Below are 16,088 nucleotides of genomic sequence, written 5' to 3'. Positions count from 1 at the left end.
ATATATATATATATATATATATATATATATATATATCTTCTGATTAAATACACTTGTTATTTGCAAGATTATGATCTTTAGCTGAAATTGTCATATGAAGATAACAACTGAGGATGCAGATCAGGTTATCATATAATACATTGAATATAAGATACACTATGGGACACGTATTGTACACAATACAATAAGCTACAGTATATAAAGCAAATGGCAAACAAATATGATGCACAGGTCAGCATATGCAGTATGTAACACACATACTTGACAACCAAATGTCTGTGAAGCATTAAGGGTCAGTGGGCTGAAAGGAGTCGCCACAACTATAGGCTGCCAGATGTTGTTCAATAATCTATAACACATTTTCACCTCTTACGAATCTAAACCTTTTAAACTACACAAGTTGTCTTTCCTCCAGACTGCCATTGCTTTACCAGTCAGTTAGCTGCTCGGCTAGCGGACAGTGAGGGTCTCTCAAAGTTGCTGAGCCCCAAATATTGTGTTAGCCCACAAACTGAGGATGTGTTATATACAATTAAGAGCATTTAATAAGACTTGTAATTAACTTTTATAGTTTGTGGCGGTTAGTTAATATAGTTTCAGAAGTTAAAGAAGGGTCAACCATTTGCTCACCGTCCCCTCAGAGTGTGTCCAGCCTAAAACATGACCTAATGGCCAACTTTCCCTTATTAACGCTCTACTTTCACAGTTTTTCGACAGAAAACATCTAACCTGGTACCAAACTGTGGATATAGCGGAAATAACGGACACTTTCCTTTTATCACCGACACTCAGAGGCTGTTGAAAATCGACCCTGTTCAGTTACAAAACGCTCGTGAGGGCTTTTCGGGCTCGTGCAGCTAAAGCTAACGCAGTTGCGCGCTTACCTCGAGCGGCCTCGCGGAATTTCTCTCTCATTTCCTCATACTCTGGGCTTTTCTTTCGCAGAAAATCACTTCCTCCTGGGTAATATGGTATTCAGCTTTGTGTAGATGTCAAAAACACGTCTTGCTTCTTGTCCTAAAAAGACTTCACGACTAAGTACATTCGTGCTCCCACAACAACAACGTCAACCAAGGCGCTACAAATCCGCCCATCTAAGGATACTCAACTGGCCGTTTGGGCCAATCAGAGAGAGAGTTAAGTTTGACAGGCACAGACGAGAGCCAATGGCGATAGGAGTTTCCTGTTAAGCTCCGCCTGTGGGCAGAAAAGGGCAAATGTGAAGAGAGAGTGGGAGCTCAGTATTCCACGCTGGTTGGTTAACCACATTGTACATGATGGGCATCGGTTCGAGGAGCCTATGAAAGAAAATCGGACCTGAGTTACAGTGACAAAGCAATAAGCAACTATTTTATTTGAGGGGGACCGGCTTAGTCACGATGTACTTTGCTGATGCTGGAAAACTGTCATAAGCATCTTCTCTGGTCAATTCTACATGTTCTGTCAGCGTGACCTCAGAAGTTATTTTTTCCTTTGCGACGGGTTAACGCCTATCATTTCAGTGGAAAACTGGTCTAAAACATTTCATAATGGAGATATGACATTCCTCTGTGGTGTAAATTCCAGTTCTGATGAAATAAGACAATATTCATTACTAGGTAACAGTATATCTTTGTAAAATTCCTAAGTCACTAAATATGCAAATATCTAAACATCAAAAAAGTCACAATATTTAATTTAAAATTCTGGCAAAAAAAAAAAAAAGACAATGCAAATAAACACAAAAACATAACTAATTATGTTGAGTAATTGATCAAATTATCAAACTATATGTGGTCAATATGAGTTAATACATTAAAGTCATTGCCAAAATTTGCAGGACAGGAGGGTTAAAAAAAAAATCTCAATTGAAACTCAAGAGCAGTACTTTATACATAACAATTGACATCTGTCTAATAATGGTTATTTTATTTATTTGGCATTTATACTATTTTAGTAGTATGGGCTCAAATGCAAAGCATGAAACCAACAAAGATTTCACTCCAAATTAATTTATTGGAAATATACAGATCACTACTCATAACAGGTTTCAATGAGAGAATTACATGTCTACATACATTTTTAAGTGTACTGCCACTTTGTACAAAAAAGGAAAAAATCAAACCATGGTGGAAATACAGACAGCTTCAACACGTGTATGCTTCTGCAACGTCTGTCATTCTTCAACAAAAGACCTACAGACAATTGCTGAATAGCTAACAATTATGACAATAAAAAAATATATATTCCCCCTTCAAAAACATTAAAATCCTTATGTAATGAGATACACACACACTCCAATCTGACTCGAAAAATAATGCCACCCTGGCTGGGAAACAGACACTGCAGTCAAAAATGGGGAAAATCAACGTCGCCGTCTGTCTGGGCTCCTGCTCCGTCTTCTTCCACCCCTAGAGGAAAGCACAGCGGTCCATTAGTCATATTGTATCACGGCCTGCATCATTAAATTCAATAGAAGACAAATATCCACTACAAATGAAGTTTGTGTGAGCAAGTGACACGGTCCAAGTAAATAAATCCAGTTTAACAGAATCAGAAACTGACTCACCTCCTCTTGCTCTTAGGGGGTCCTCTTACAAAGCACCAGTCAACGCTGATTGGTTGCCCCATAAGGTCCTGGCCATTCAGCCCTTCCATTGCTGCCTGGGCTTCTTTGTAGGTCTCGTACTCCACCAGTGCATAGCCCTATGAAAAACAAGTCTCATTATTTGCCAAGATAATGTTTCAAACAACACATGCACCCTCAAAGGAATGTTTTTTCATTGGGTTGCCTGGTTCCAGAACTGTCTTTTACATTCTTTGTCTTAAAACAGTCCAAAATAAAACATTTTATGCATTAACGTGTGTCAGCTTGACCCGAGAAAGTTTCATGATTGACCAAAATGGGTTTCTCAATGGCAGACGGTGATATACATAAAAAATTTGATGGCAGAAAATTAAATATGCACAAAACACAAGGTTTGAGTGTTCAAATTCACACTCATGTTCACATAGATCATCTTGTGATCAAAAACAGTTAAACGAAGCATGACTGAATGGACAAGGACACGGGTTGAGTTATTCTTAGTTTAATTATTTTTAGTTTAACACGCCATATTAGATACACTGACCAAAGAACTCCATCTGACATGTGCAAATAGAAAATCAATTAAAATAGCACAAACTAAATTTGATTTCTCTCCCTCCCCACTGCTTGAGTTTATTGAAAGTGCTTGAATAGACGAATTATCAAAGATGTGCAGCCCTAGTCAAATACAAAGCTGCTGCAACCATACATTAAACAAAATGAAATCTCTCATCATGGAAAATAACATTCTAAACATTGCCTAAAACAATTATTAGTATGCTTAAGCACAAGAAAGCATCAATATCATCATATGAAACCCTGTCCAAACACACGGTCATTTTGAGTCAAAGAGTCAGATTGGGTTCAGTTTAAAACACTGCCATCTGGTGGACAAAATCAAGCACTTTCAGGTGTATCCCTGTTGTATCAGATTCAACAATTACTTTAATTGGGAGAAAGATTAGCAAGTCTGTCAGAGCCAATACACACATACAGAGAAAAAACCCTTCCTGAGCCAAATAAGCCATGCCAAAACTGAAATGTCAACACAAAACCCTGTTATTTGTAGGATCAGTTATTTCAACACCACAGAAAATAAAAAGCAGCCATTATAATAATATATTCAAAGTGATTATATGAACAGATAAATGTGTGTGTATGTATACATATATAAACAAAAAAAAATAATTATTCACTTTAGAGAGCATCTCAAGGATGATCAGAAGAAATGGACAGCACCTGAGTTAAATATATGAGTGTCACAGCAAAGGGTCTGAATACTTAGGACCATGTGATATTTCAGTTTTTCTTTTTTAATAAATCTGCAAAAATGTCAACGATTCTGTGTTTTTCTGTCAATATGGGGTGCTGTGTGTACATTCATGAGGAAAAAAAATTAACTTAAATGATTTTAGCAAATGGCTGCAATATAACAAAGAGTGAAATTTAAGGGGGTCTGAATACTTTCCGTACCCACTGTGTATATATATATATGTTTTTGTCTACAGACTTAAGCTGTCATTCAAAAAACTACAATTAAATTATGCAAATGTGCAACATACCAAAACATTTTCATTTACAGACATTTTACTGAACCAGAATCTGCAAACTAACCTTAAGGTAACCAGTTCTTCTGTCCAAATTTAGATGCAAGTTCTTAATCTCTCCAAATTCTGCAAACTTGTCGTGGACATCCTCTTCTGTCGCCTCCTCATGTACACCAGTCACAAACAGAATCCACCCTTCAACAGCTGAATGACACCAAAACATGTTAAAGGGGTCATATGATGCGATTTCAATTTTTCCTCACAACGCATTGGATAGCTGGCCAATCACAGCACACCTTGCTTTTTTAGACCGATGAGCTTTGTAAAAATCGACGCATTTCAAAAAGGCGGGGCATCGAGGAGAAACAATAATGTACAGTATGTGGAAAATAATGTGGTTTTTTTTACTTTAAATCGCATAAACACATTTCTTTACACCAAATACACAAAATAATGTTCTTTTTAGCAGCATCATATGACCTCTTTAAAAATCGCAGCCACTTGATTTCTATCATGAGGTCAGAGGTCGAGTGAGAGAAGTCAGATGTTTATGTAGTTCTGCAAGTTACACTTACATCTCTGTGGTCCAGGCTCATCTCCATCCTGTTCTACTGTGTCATAGTCCTCTCTGGCTCTAGATCTCGCTCCCTCCTCTGTCAAATAAAGCCAGAGACATCATTAGCACATGATTTATTAAAACATGAAAACACAAGATTGGAGATGAGGTGACTTACCTGATCCAAACCCACGACCCTTCCTCTTCTTGGCTTTTTCTTTTAACTTATGAATGCTCTCTGTAAAGTCAACAAAGGAAAATAATCACTCCTACGATGCATTCGAAAGCACTGAATGAACGTTTTTAAAGACAACTTTATGAGAACATACAAATACACTAAAATAGAAGACTGCAATGAAGCACTAACACACAAAAGGAATTAACTTATACATCAGAGCCTGTATGCTCAACGACCATACAATACATTTATTAGCTATGATAAACATACAAAAGACAATTGGAAAACGGGTACAAACTAAAACCAAAGCACGGCAACAAAATAAAGCAGAATCACAACAACGGCGCGACTCGTTTGAATTAGCTAACTATTAGCACGCGCGCTAATCGGACTAGGCCCGCCGGACATAAACACGAGTATATCAAACATTAAACAGTAATAAACTGGTGAAATTAGATCATATCAAATAAATAAATTGTCTGTGCACCGTCTGAATGTAAGTAACCACTGTACCGTCGCCATCCTCGTCCATAGGAAAGTCTTCTCCTCCAGCTTCATGAAGATCCAGTACGTCCGCCATGATGCCTGATTGTGAGTGAGTGAGAGAGCGTGAGGCAGCGCGCATGCGCAGAACACTCAATGCGACGCTGCGTCTTGTTCGGCTTCTGTGCGTCACATGCTGCTCGAGCACTTCGCCATCTGTTGTTTTGGAGGAGATCGAAGCATATGAGGATTTTTTTGTATTTATTTGAACATTCAGTTTACACTATGGTGCAATACAATTAGAACACAATAATTAAAAATAATAGCAATAGAGAAAGAAAGAAAACATGAACAACCAATACCATAGCTCAAAATAGAAACATAACAAATAATAAAGGAAAAGTAATTAAACATTAAATACAGTAGCTTTATAGGCCGTGCAAATTGTGCGTTCTGAGTGCTTTCTTGTTAAGCGAAACATGTTTTTATCTCTTGTTAAAACAGGTTTACAATTCAAACATTTACATTTGTGAATATAGAATCTACATAAGAAGATAATTAGGTTTATTACAAAACAGGCATTGGGATACGCTTAGAAAAATCCCCAAATAGCAAATTTGGGATTCATTCAAAAATCTTGTAAGACAGTATTCAAGATAAACGAACTAAAATCTTTCCAGAGCTGAGAAGTATAACTGGATGACCAAAACAAATGAAGAAGAGTTTCTGTGTCATTCTGACAAAAGGAGCATTTTGTGTCCAAAATCAGATCCACATTTTTTCTTCAGAAAATTTTTGACAGGGTAGGCTACATGTTATGGAGTACTGTAAAAAATATGTCTTTATTTGTAAGGAAAAACTTTTGCTGCATGGACCATATATTTACCCAATTTAAATGATCAAAAAGGCTGTTCCAACGTGAAACTGCAGGAGGTGGTAAAGACAAAGTTCTCAAGGAATAGAACTCTTATTTTATAGTTTCTACCTTTTTACAGTGAAACATATCTCACCAATAGGTGTGTTGACAGGTTCAGGAATGGGAACTGTTCCTAATGATAGAGTATTATTTTTTCAAAAGCATGCATATACCAGATTAAATAGCATCCATAATTGTGGCAAACTCTTTAGGAATTACTGGTATATTGTATTTTGAAAGAAATAAAAAGCAGGTCTTCCTCATTAAAGAGCTGGCTAATGTCACTGAGTGTAAAGTTCAGAGCTAACGTTGGACTCTAATAATCCCTTTATTAGGCAAAGGTAGACAAGATAACCAAGAATACCTGACTGTAGATCTTTTCCCCACTCTGCAGTCTTAGATAAACCAATCAGTTTGTGATAGAATAACGGCTGAGCTGGTCAGTGTGGACGTGTAAGTCAAAGCATATGACAATGTCTGCTTATTGTTTGCCATTTCTTCATTCAAATTAGGCCTACTATGTCAATCTTTTGGAGGCCAAGGAACCCCTAATATGATCATCCGGTGTGAGGGAACCCCATCCCAAATTTTTTTTTACACATTTTGTAAATATGTGTAAAATATATTTGGGAAAAAATGAGTTTCTATTATGTTACATTATTATTATTATGATTATTTTCATATTCACTAGGCTACAATGTTGTACTGTTAGATGTATCATTTATTTATTTATTTAAATAAAATGCATGTATTAAAATTATTTAGTTAATCAAATGTATTTATTTAGCTCAATTTTATTTTTATCATTTATTTTTTTATTTTTTACATTTTTACACTTTTTTTTTCACTAACTTCACTGATTTTTCCATGGACCCCCCTGCACGGCTCCTGACAGTCCCCGGACCCCAGTTTGAAAACCGTTGATGTAAGATACTATGCATCATAGATTTATTAGGATTAGGTTTCCATATACTTGTAAAAGTAAAACATCTAGTAAAATAAAATAAATTTCAAACTATTCATTACAAGTAACAAGTTAAGACTAAGATAATAGACTAATCGAATAGAATAATAGAATAAGAGACTAAGAATATGATAAGGTTGCATAGGTTTATACACAGTATATTCTAGATTTACCTTTGAAAGAGTTTATGCACGATAAAGACAAAGTCATGGAAATGTGCTTCATTAATGCATTATGATATTTTTAATATTATATACTTAATATTCCCTCAATATATCCTCATGTAAAACTGATCTCATGAGGTGATTTGAAACATCACAAAATGCATCACTTGAGCACAAAGAGTAAAAAGATATTTACTGCTGAACATTGATTCAATCACTTCAGTGTCAGGTAAAGCCTAAAGGTTCAGTGTGTATGGATGATTTCATCAGCACAGGTCACCCTTTGAACTTGTCCCAGGACTATATAAACCCACGGCTCTTTGGAGAACATACCATCAGGTCTAAGAACCCCTGGAAGCAAGGTAAGATTACAGCTACATTATATACATGGTCATGTCAAACTCTGCTGTTGATTCTTAATGGAAATTTATGAGGATATGACCACAAACTGAAACTAATTATTGTCTCTTTCTGTTCAGGCAGCCCTCGCCCATCCTGCAGAATGAAATTCTTCCTGATCGCTGTCCTTGTTGTTGCTCTGGCCATTGGTGAGACGTTAAACCATGTTAACTTGTGATGCTCTCAAGATATGTCGTATTTTGTGTATGTAATATGGTAACTCAGTTAGTTTAGGGGTTAAATGACATAAACTGGAACAATGTGTGCAGTGGGTATTTTATGAGTACTTAACATAACAGAGTCGTTCACCTGATTTAGCTTGAGTGGCTGAGAGTAAAGATGCAAGACTGTATTGATCAAACATCTGTTCGTATTCCAGGCTCTGAGTCAGCATCTCTGGTCAAGAAAGACGCTCCTGCTGAGCTGGAGAAGATCGCCAAGTACTTCCAGGACCTCGTGGACAATCTGAAGAACGTCGAGGGCCCTGAGCTGGTCAACAAGGCCAAGTAAGTCCTTCATCGTCATGCATTGTGGTGGAAACTTCATCTCAAATGTGAAATGATCAACACAATGATCCATTTTAATTGATTTTATTAATTGGTTTGTGTGGCAGCGCTTACTTTGAGCAGACCAGAGCGCAGTTCCAGCCCATGGTTGAGAAGTTCCACGAGCAGCTGAAGCCCATCTCCAGCAACATTGAAGACCACATCAAGCCTCTGGCCGCCTCCGTCCAGGCTCAGGTCGCCCCTCTGGCTGGCATAGTCCAGACTCATGTTGAAGATGTCCTCAAGTTTGTGGCTGACAAGAGCAAAGCCATCCTGCCACCCCTGTAAAACCCACAAGAATAACCATTCCTTAGTTTTTCCCCCCCATTTTGACACAGTCTCTTTGTATGCATGCTGTTTTTTTTTTTAAATAATAAAAAGGATTAAAAAGTGACCACTTTTGTGCTGGCTGGTTATTCAAATGTCTGAAATTTTAACACTTTTTAAAAGATATTTAAACATATTTTTGGAAAACCACCTAATTTCCAACAATTATTGTGAGAAATAATGTAAAACAAAATAGGGATTTTTTTAGTAAGGCTGTAATTTTTAAGTACAATAGCTACAGTGGGTGATGATTTGAAGGTAGCATGTTTAATACTTTATGAACTTTTAACTCTTTCATTAACAAATAAGATAACTCATCATAAAGATACAATATATTACTAGGCCAGTTGCATAAACTGCTTGGACTAGTCTTAAATAGTTAGTCATCGGTTGTCTTTTTTCTTCAGGACTGGTCATAACTTGTTAAAGTCAGTTACAAAAAGGTAGATTGGTCTAATTCGAATCTGAAATGTAACTGATTATCACTTGCCTAAGTGCTAGTTGGTCAAACTAGTTCTTAAAGGGGTCCTATTATGTTCTTTTACAAAGTCTTGATTTTGTTTTGGGGGTGTACTAGAACATGCTCTCATGCTTGGTGGTTCGAAAAACGCATTATTTTTCACATAATTGACATTATTACAATACCTTTCTCCCCATCCTGGGACAAACGGCTCGATTAGTTCCGGGTTTGATGAACCGGCGCAGAGGATTATTATTTTTTTTTTTTAACTGCTCGTGCCACCCCCCATGTATCATGAAAAAATGCCGCCCGGGCGGCTGCCCGGTTCGCCCGTGCCAAAAACCACTACTGTACAGCAGCAATTATTTGTAGTTTTCTTGTCTGATGCACTCAACCAAGCGTTCTAACCATGACCTCGCCCCTCCCCACCCCCCAACCATTCGAATTTCCATAGTCGGGAATTATTTTAAGGATATTCTAATGGGCCGCTTTGTGACATCACAAACCCCGGAAAACAACGCTGTAGTCCAAACGAGCCGTTCGTTGTAGTTATTGAAAAGGGATTTTTTAAAAACGAAATATCTCCCTTTGGAGTGGACTTTGAGATTTGTAACTTTGTAGATCTTTTTTATCGCCGATTCTATACACTACACACTGACTAAAATTCAAAAAGTGAAAAAGCATAATAGGACCCCTTAAACACATAACATAGTGGCTATGTTTATGCAACTGGCCCCAGTTATTTTTTAAGTAGCTACTATAGTAAGCGAATGATAACAGTCATATAGATTCTCTTAATTCTTGGCTAATATTTTCTGCATTATACACGATTTCGATTATCATGATTATCGCGTGCCCAGTTGTTGACACGAGCAAGCGGACAACAATCTAGCGCATGCGCAGAGACTTACATATATGTTCGCCCACAAGTTTGGAAGTACGTTAACCGATTTTATTCCTTCGTTTGTTACATCGAACAAATTCACTAATAAAACAGCACAACTTGTGAAAAGGGCTATTTTATCATGGGCACCATGTGTGCTACAGACATAAAAGATAAGCTATACCTCAAATCATGTGATCATACAATAAGTAGCCATCCTGAACACCATAGCAATCGCAGACCAACACCCTAAAACCATCTACTGCAGGGTGTTCCTGACTCTAAATTGAGTTCAATAACGGGTTTTACAGTTCACATTTTAGAGCATTGTCAAACTATTGTAAAATCATTGCATTTAAACATATCAAATTGCAATGGCTTATAAAAACAGAAAAAAATCGTTCTAACTACAATAGGCTACAGTTAACTTAAATGCAACCAATTTTAATAGAAAACATGTAATTAGGATTTTTTTTTTTGTCATTTTAAGTTACCTTCTCTAATCTTATGTTCATATATTTCAATCCCAAATGACAAAGAATAAAAGCAATGAAACAAAGTAATTAAAACAAAACAAAGCATTTCATAGACCATGCTGCCAGTGTCACTCAGAAGTCAAGGGAAGTCACTGGGGAAGTCGTGGCCTAATGGTTAGAGAGTCGGACTCGTAACCCAAAGGTTGTGGGTTCGAGTCTCATACCGGCAGGGATTGTAGGTGGGGGGAGTGAATGTACAGTGCTCTCTCCCACCTTCAATAAGTTAATGAATAAAACTAAATATCAAGATATTCGCATCATCACACTGTCACTGAAATCACCACACAAGCAGTTTAGGGCATACATTTATTTAAAACAAATTCCAAAACAGTATTTTTACTTCTTGAACAGCCAAAACACACTGATTATGCAATTTCGGTGTACATAAATAAGATTTCTGCACACATGGAAGACAGTGAAGCCTTCTGGAATGTCGTCGTTAAAACTGATGAAGTCATCAGGTGACTGAAACACAACAAAAATGCACTAATTAAGCACAAAGACAGATTGCTATTGAACTTTGATTCAATCACTTCAGTGTCAGGTAAAGCCTGAAGGTTTAGTGTGTATGGATGATTTCATCAGCACAGGTCACCTTTTGAACGGGTGCAATCCCAGCGTCCCGGGACTATAAAACCCATGGATTCTTAGAGAACTCACCGTCATAACATCAGGCCTAAGAACCCCTGGATACAAGGTAAGATTACAGCTACATTATATGTATGGTCATGTTGAACCCTACCCTTCATTCCTAAAGGAAATTTATGACGATATGACCAGAAACTTAAAATTAATTATTGTCTCTTTCTGTTCAGGCAACTCTCGACCAACCTGCAACAATGAAATTCTCTCTCATCACCATCCTTGTTGTTGCTCTGGCCATTGGTGAGACTTTAAATCATGATAACTTGTGATGCTCTCAAATACATGATGTATTTTGTGAATGTAATACAGTAACACAGTTAGTTTAGGGGTTAAAGAGACTACTAGAACAATGTGTGTTGTGGATATGTTATCTTCACTTTCTAAAGTGCTTAACATAACAAAGTGCCCTGTAGAAACGTACAGTCTTTCACCTGATTTAGCTTGAGTGGCTGAGAGTAATGCCATTTAAGATGCAAGACTGTATTGATCAAACATCTCTGCTCGTGTTCCAGGCTCTGAGTCAGCATCTCTGGTCAAAAGAGACGCTCCTGCTGAGCTGGAGAAGATCGCTAAGTATTTCCAGGACCTCGTGGACAATCTGAAGAACGTCAAGGGCCCTGAGCTGGTCAACAAGGCCAAGTAAGTCCATGAGCTTCATCTTCATCATCAGTGAATCTGCAACTTAAACAATGTTAGTGAGGAACACAATTGATACTGGTCTTCATTGAATAATTACATCATATTGTCTGCATTTCAAATAACAAATTCTGATCAGCAAAAAGAATTGATTGGTAGGAACATAAGTCCTTTATGGATCACATAACTAATTGTTCAGGCAGAAGAACAGTGCTGATTAACGTGGCTTGTGTGGCAGCGCTTACTTTGAGCAGAGCAGAGCGCAGTTCCAGCCCATGGTTGAGAAGTTCCACGAGCAGCTGAAGCCCCTCTCCAGCAACATTGAAGACCACATCAAGCCTCTGGCCGCCTCCGTCCAGGCTCAGGTCGCCCCTCTGGCTGGCATGGTCCAGACTCATGTTGAAGATGTCCTCAAGTTTGTGGCTGACAAGAGCAAAGCCATCCTGCGTCCCCAGTAAAACCCACAGTAATCCTTAATTCACTTCAGTTTTGTTCTCTTTTAAAATAATAATAAAAGTGATTTAAAGGTCAGTCTCCAATCTTCTCCTTTTATGTGATTTTCCTTTGTACATCTCATATGTATTAAATCCTATTTTGTTTTTCTTGTGCAACTAATAGGGCTTCCCAAAAACGAGGGGGGAAAAAACACAACATTTTCTTGACATTTTTGAGTTGACCAATCTAAAATTATTTAAATCAATTATCTAAAAAAAATCCAAACTCCCTAGACTCTATAGTTGAACTCGTATAGCAAAATATGAAAACCTTCAGGAGAAAGACTATCTTTAATTATCCTGATATTTTAAATGTATTTAAAGGGTGTTGACAAAAAGTGAAACAGTGGAGAAACCTAATAAAAAATATATAAGAGTAGTAATGTATCTTTAAAAGATATGTATGGATTAAGATATTTGAACCGATATTGAACTGAAATTGTACATTAGTGTTAGGAACATTCTATTGATAATCTCTAATAAAATAATTGTGTGCCATATTTAAAGAATCAGTGATGTATTAATATGATTTTTTTTTAAATCACAAAGCAAAAAGATTTAAGATTTAATGATTTAAGGATATATATATGTATATTGGTATATATATATATATATATACGGTATATATGTGTGTTTATACAAATCCTAAATTATTTATTTTATTGGTTGAGCAAAAATAAATGGCCATATTGTGTCTGAAATGTTACATTTTATGAACTATTTTTTAATAGAACTCATGCAAAAACCATTTCCATCATCTTGACATTTTAATTAATCTGAGTGAATCTCACATTCACATCCAATGCCAAAAATGACAAAGAATGAGAACAATGAAATGAGGTTATAAAAACATATCAGAGAAGCCCAGGTTTGCTTATTTCTCTAAACATCTTTCTTCTTAATTCCACTACAGAACAATATTTTATGCCAAGAAACAGAGACAGCTGCATCACAATAAGAAAATAAAATGACAGAAACACTTAAAGGTGTCAGTTCATCTATCCCAACTAAAACCTAACACACATCTACACAGCCCACATACATCTGAATAACCACACAAGCAAAATTTGGGTATATTTATTTCCAAATGAATATCCTCAGTTCATGTCAGTCATTTAGTTTGGCAGCAGAGGGCAGTGTAAATAAATAAACTCTGCTTATTTTCTGTGCGCATTGAAGGCATTCATCTCAGAGCCCTGAGGTAGACTATGATTTGTTGTCTTCTTAGATAATAAAAACAACAAAATCACTAGTCTTCCACATGGCAATAGACTTGACCAAAACATCTCCGACAAACCACAGAAGAAGTTTTATCTAAAAAAAAAAAAAAAGTCAAAAATTAAAAATCAAATATTAATCAACTAAAAAAGGCATGCATTACCACATTGCAGACATCAGAGCTTACAAGAGAAATGCACATACAAACTCTCCAGTCGTGATTTTATTTGCCACTTCTTTCTGTCAATGCAACACTTGGCCTGTAGACTGCAGTCACTGTCCCATATGAGCACAAATCACCACTTTATATACATCTGTCAGAGTTTGAACTCATTATGAAGCAATAATTTGGTTGTTTATCAGCTCACATCACCAGTACCATGTAATATCTGGTGTGAAGGTCACACGGGTGTGAGGGGACACACTGTTAGTCCGCATGACCTTCTCCTTGTACAGCGAGATAAATAAACTACAGCGAGCTTTTCATAAACCTCAACCTTCATAAAGCACATTTTTGCACCTCTCTTTGAAATTCAATGCCATCTATTACGATTTTTGGGGGTGTATATCTGCAAAATGTTGTTTATTCCAAAGCAAATTTCATAATTTGACAAAAATTAATAAAGGAAATTTATTTTTTATTAAACATTTCCAGTAAAACATAGTTTTGAATGTCTAAAAAGGTACACAAATATTGTATTTTCCTACCTCCAAATTGATAAAAACTTACCAGAATGATGTACAAGGACATTCACTTCAATTCCTGATGTGGTGGATTTAAAATAAGTCACCGACTGTCCTTTTTCTGTCTCATTAATCTACTTTTACTTGGTCCATATGTTCTGAAATATGCATTCAAAGTCCTTAATAGCTAGTGACCTATAAGGATGGATCAAAAATGGATGAATTAAAATGAAGCAAATGATACAAGGCAGCAGAATTAATATTAAATAAAGCGTACATGGAGGTATGTCCTGTCCGTCACCATTCTCACAATAACTTCAAAATCAAATACAACACTTGGTACTCACCATGACCAGCCATTGTGTGTCTCTCAAAGGAATCAGTTTATAGTCGAAAGGGCTTGCCTTTGACGAAAAAGAAAGAAAAACAGGAAAAGAAAAAGGAAAAATAAGGCTCACGCTGATAATTGGAGTCTCTGCAGCACTTGAAAATAAAACAGAGGCCAGATGAATGGAGTACTGCTACAAACTCCAAGGTGCTTTAGCTAAAAAAAAAGGGGGAACAAAACTACAGGTTTGTTTTGGAAAGACTGCAGGACCAACGGTCCAGAGCCTGTGCTTCCTGAGGAGTCTTAGCTCTTCAAAAAACGGGCGTTCCTGAAGGGCCCCAGGCGCGAGGAAAGCTCTGCGTCTCTGGACAGTGGTGGATACTAATGGGTAGGTTTTGCAGACATGGGTTATGTTTTTTACTCAAAGCTGACAGGCAGACAACCCCCACTGCACACAGGTGCTATTCAAGGATATTGTGTAAAAATGACGTCAATCAAATTTTACTTGAAAATCTTTTCAGCGTAAAAGTCCCGCCCTCTCTTTCCACTGTATATAAGTTCATCTGTTCTATGGACTAGTGTCTCCTTTAAAGAGCTCCACATCTATGCATTTGATAATTCATATGGCCAACTGTTTTTAATAATTATGTCTTTTAGTGCATATATGTTTTGAACATGCCTGAACAATCAAGTACATTTAAGCAAGTAGAATCTATAGCGTAAAAACTATAGAGTAATGCAAGCATGCAGATGAATCTGAAGACAGACAGTGCAGCACACGCAGAGCTTGGCCTCAGCAACAATGAAGCGCTGGCCTTGGTGATAGTTGCTAGGCGATTATAGAGTAATGCAAAGCGTGCAGATGAATCTGAAGCCGGGCAGTGCAGCACACAGAGCTTTGCCTCAGCAACAATGAAGCGCTGGCCTCGGTGATAGTTGCTAGGCGATGGAGGAAATACAATGGCCTCCTTAGAAACCAAAGGCCGTTTTTGGGCTAAAAGGAGCAGTGCAAAGCAAATTAAACTTGATGTACTGAACTAAACAGTGATGGAGCTCATCTTCAGTGTGATTTTAGTAAAACTCTTTGGTGGTTTTAATGCCATATAAATAAATTAACCATATAAATAAATAAAAAATTAACCCACTGCATATGTATAAACCAGGTTTTATTTACACCACTGTGACATTTTAAATGTTTAATTTTTCCTGATTAGCAAGATTATTATTATAAGATGACATTTTTGTGTAATTACTTGATTTAATGTTAATATACCAACATACTTGAACTATTAACCCATATGGCAAAACAACTAATAACCTGTATGGAAGAACCCATATGGCAAAAAAAAAATTAAAAAAAAATTGCTAAATATAAGCTCAATGAAATATATTTGTGAAATTGAAAATATGTTTATTTTTAACCTTCACATACCATAATATATTTTAAAATGTATTTTAGGGGCAAAAGTATACATTTCCAATTTTAAAGTCTATCTATCTATCTATCTATCTATCTATCTATCTATCTATCTATCTATCTATCTATCTATCTCTCTCTC

The 16,088-nt window shown here is 36.7% G+C and overlaps 4 protein-coding genes across 4 annotated transcripts in view; 2 read left to right on the top strand and 2 right to left on the bottom strand.

The window, feature by feature from the left end:
• Positions 1 to 1,074, bottom strand: part of LOC107671464 (OTU domain-containing protein 7B-like) — a 36,170-nt gene extending 35,096 nt beyond the window's left edge. Inside the window, exon 1 of the mRNA XM_016464386.1 lies at positions 885 to 1,074. The gene's annotated coding sequence lies outside the window, so the exon portion shown is untranslated. The remainder of the gene's footprint in view (positions 1 to 884) is intronic.
• A 908-nt stretch (positions 1,075 to 1,982) lies between these two features.
• LOC107671476 (RNA-binding protein 8A-like) lies at positions 1,983 to 5,478 on the bottom strand. The gene is made up of 6 exons (XM_016464404.1): positions 5,361 to 5,478; positions 4,848 to 4,907; positions 4,689 to 4,766; positions 4,181 to 4,317; positions 2,549 to 2,685; positions 1,983 to 2,390 (listed from the first exon to the last, which is right to left on the bottom strand). Exons 1-6 carry the CDS (start codon positions 5,470 to 5,472, stop codon positions 2,345 to 2,347), a joined length of 570 nt encoding a protein of 189 aa, XP_016319890.1. The 5' UTR covers positions 5,473 to 5,478; the 3' UTR covers positions 1,983 to 2,344.
• Positions 5,479 to 7,876: 2,398 nt separating this feature from the next.
• On the top strand, positions 7,877 to 8,606 carry LOC107671385 (type-4 ice-structuring protein LS-12-like). Its single transcript, XM_016464300.1, has 3 exons — positions 7,877 to 7,922; positions 8,153 to 8,279; positions 8,387 to 8,606. The coding sequence occupies exons 1-3, from the start codon at positions 7,877 to 7,879 to the stop codon at positions 8,604 to 8,606; spliced, it is 393 nt and encodes a 130-aa protein (XP_016319786.1).
• A 2,757-nt stretch (positions 8,607 to 11,363) lies between these two features.
• Positions 11,364 to 12,263, top strand: LOC107671415 (type-4 ice-structuring protein LS-12-like). The gene is made up of 3 exons (XM_016464333.1): positions 11,364 to 11,409; positions 11,682 to 11,808; positions 12,044 to 12,263. Exons 1-3 carry the CDS (start codon positions 11,364 to 11,366, stop codon positions 12,261 to 12,263), a joined length of 393 nt encoding a protein of 130 aa, XP_016319819.1.
• The last annotated feature ends 3,825 nt before the right edge of the window (positions 12,264 to 16,088 follow it).

The sequence above is a fragment of the Sinocyclocheilus anshuiensis genome, unplaced genomic scaffold (genome assembly GCF_001515605.1).
Source record: "Sinocyclocheilus anshuiensis isolate Anshui unplaced genomic scaffold, SAMN03320099.WGS_v1.1 scaffold552, whole genome shotgun sequence".
Lineage (NCBI taxonomy): Eukaryota > Metazoa > Chordata > Actinopteri > Cypriniformes > Cyprinidae > Sinocyclocheilus > Sinocyclocheilus anshuiensis.
This window is presented reverse-complemented; position numbering and strand designations above follow the sequence as displayed.

Bases quoted from the DNA above. Each gene is read 5' to 3' on its own strand.
- LOC107671476 (XM_016464404.1), bottom strand. From the start codon at position 5,472: ATGCGCGCTGCCTCACGCTCTCTCACTCACTCACAATCAGGCATCATG. The intron at 4,908-5,360 runs GTACAGTGGTTA...TTGACTTTACAG, and splicing joins TATGGACGAGGATGGCGACG to AGAGCATTCATAAGTTAAAA. The intron at 2,686-4,180 runs GTTAGTTTGCAG...TGTTTTTCATAG, and splicing joins GAAGAACTGGTTACCTTAAG to GGCTATGCACTGGTGGAGTA.
- LOC107671385 (XM_016464300.1), top strand. From the start codon at position 7,877: ATGAAATTCTTCCTGATCGCTGTCCTTGTTGTTGCTCTGGCCATTG. The intron at 7,923-8,152 runs GTGAGACGTTAA...TTCGTATTCCAG, and splicing joins TGTTGTTGCTCTGGCCATTG to GCTCTGAGTCAGCATCTCTG. The intron at 8,280-8,386 runs GTAAGTCCTTCA...TTTGTGTGGCAG, and splicing joins GAGCTGGTCAACAAGGCCAA to CGCTTACTTTGAGCAGACCA.
- LOC107671415 (XM_016464333.1), top strand. From the start codon at position 11,364: ATGAAATTCTCTCTCATCACCATCCTTGTTGTTGCTCTGGCCATTG. The intron at 11,410-11,681 runs GTGAGACTTTAA...CTCGTGTTCCAG, and splicing joins TGTTGTTGCTCTGGCCATTG to GCTCTGAGTCAGCATCTCTG. The intron at 11,809-12,043 runs GTAAGTCCATGA...CTTGTGTGGCAG, and splicing joins GAGCTGGTCAACAAGGCCAA to CGCTTACTTTGAGCAGAGCA.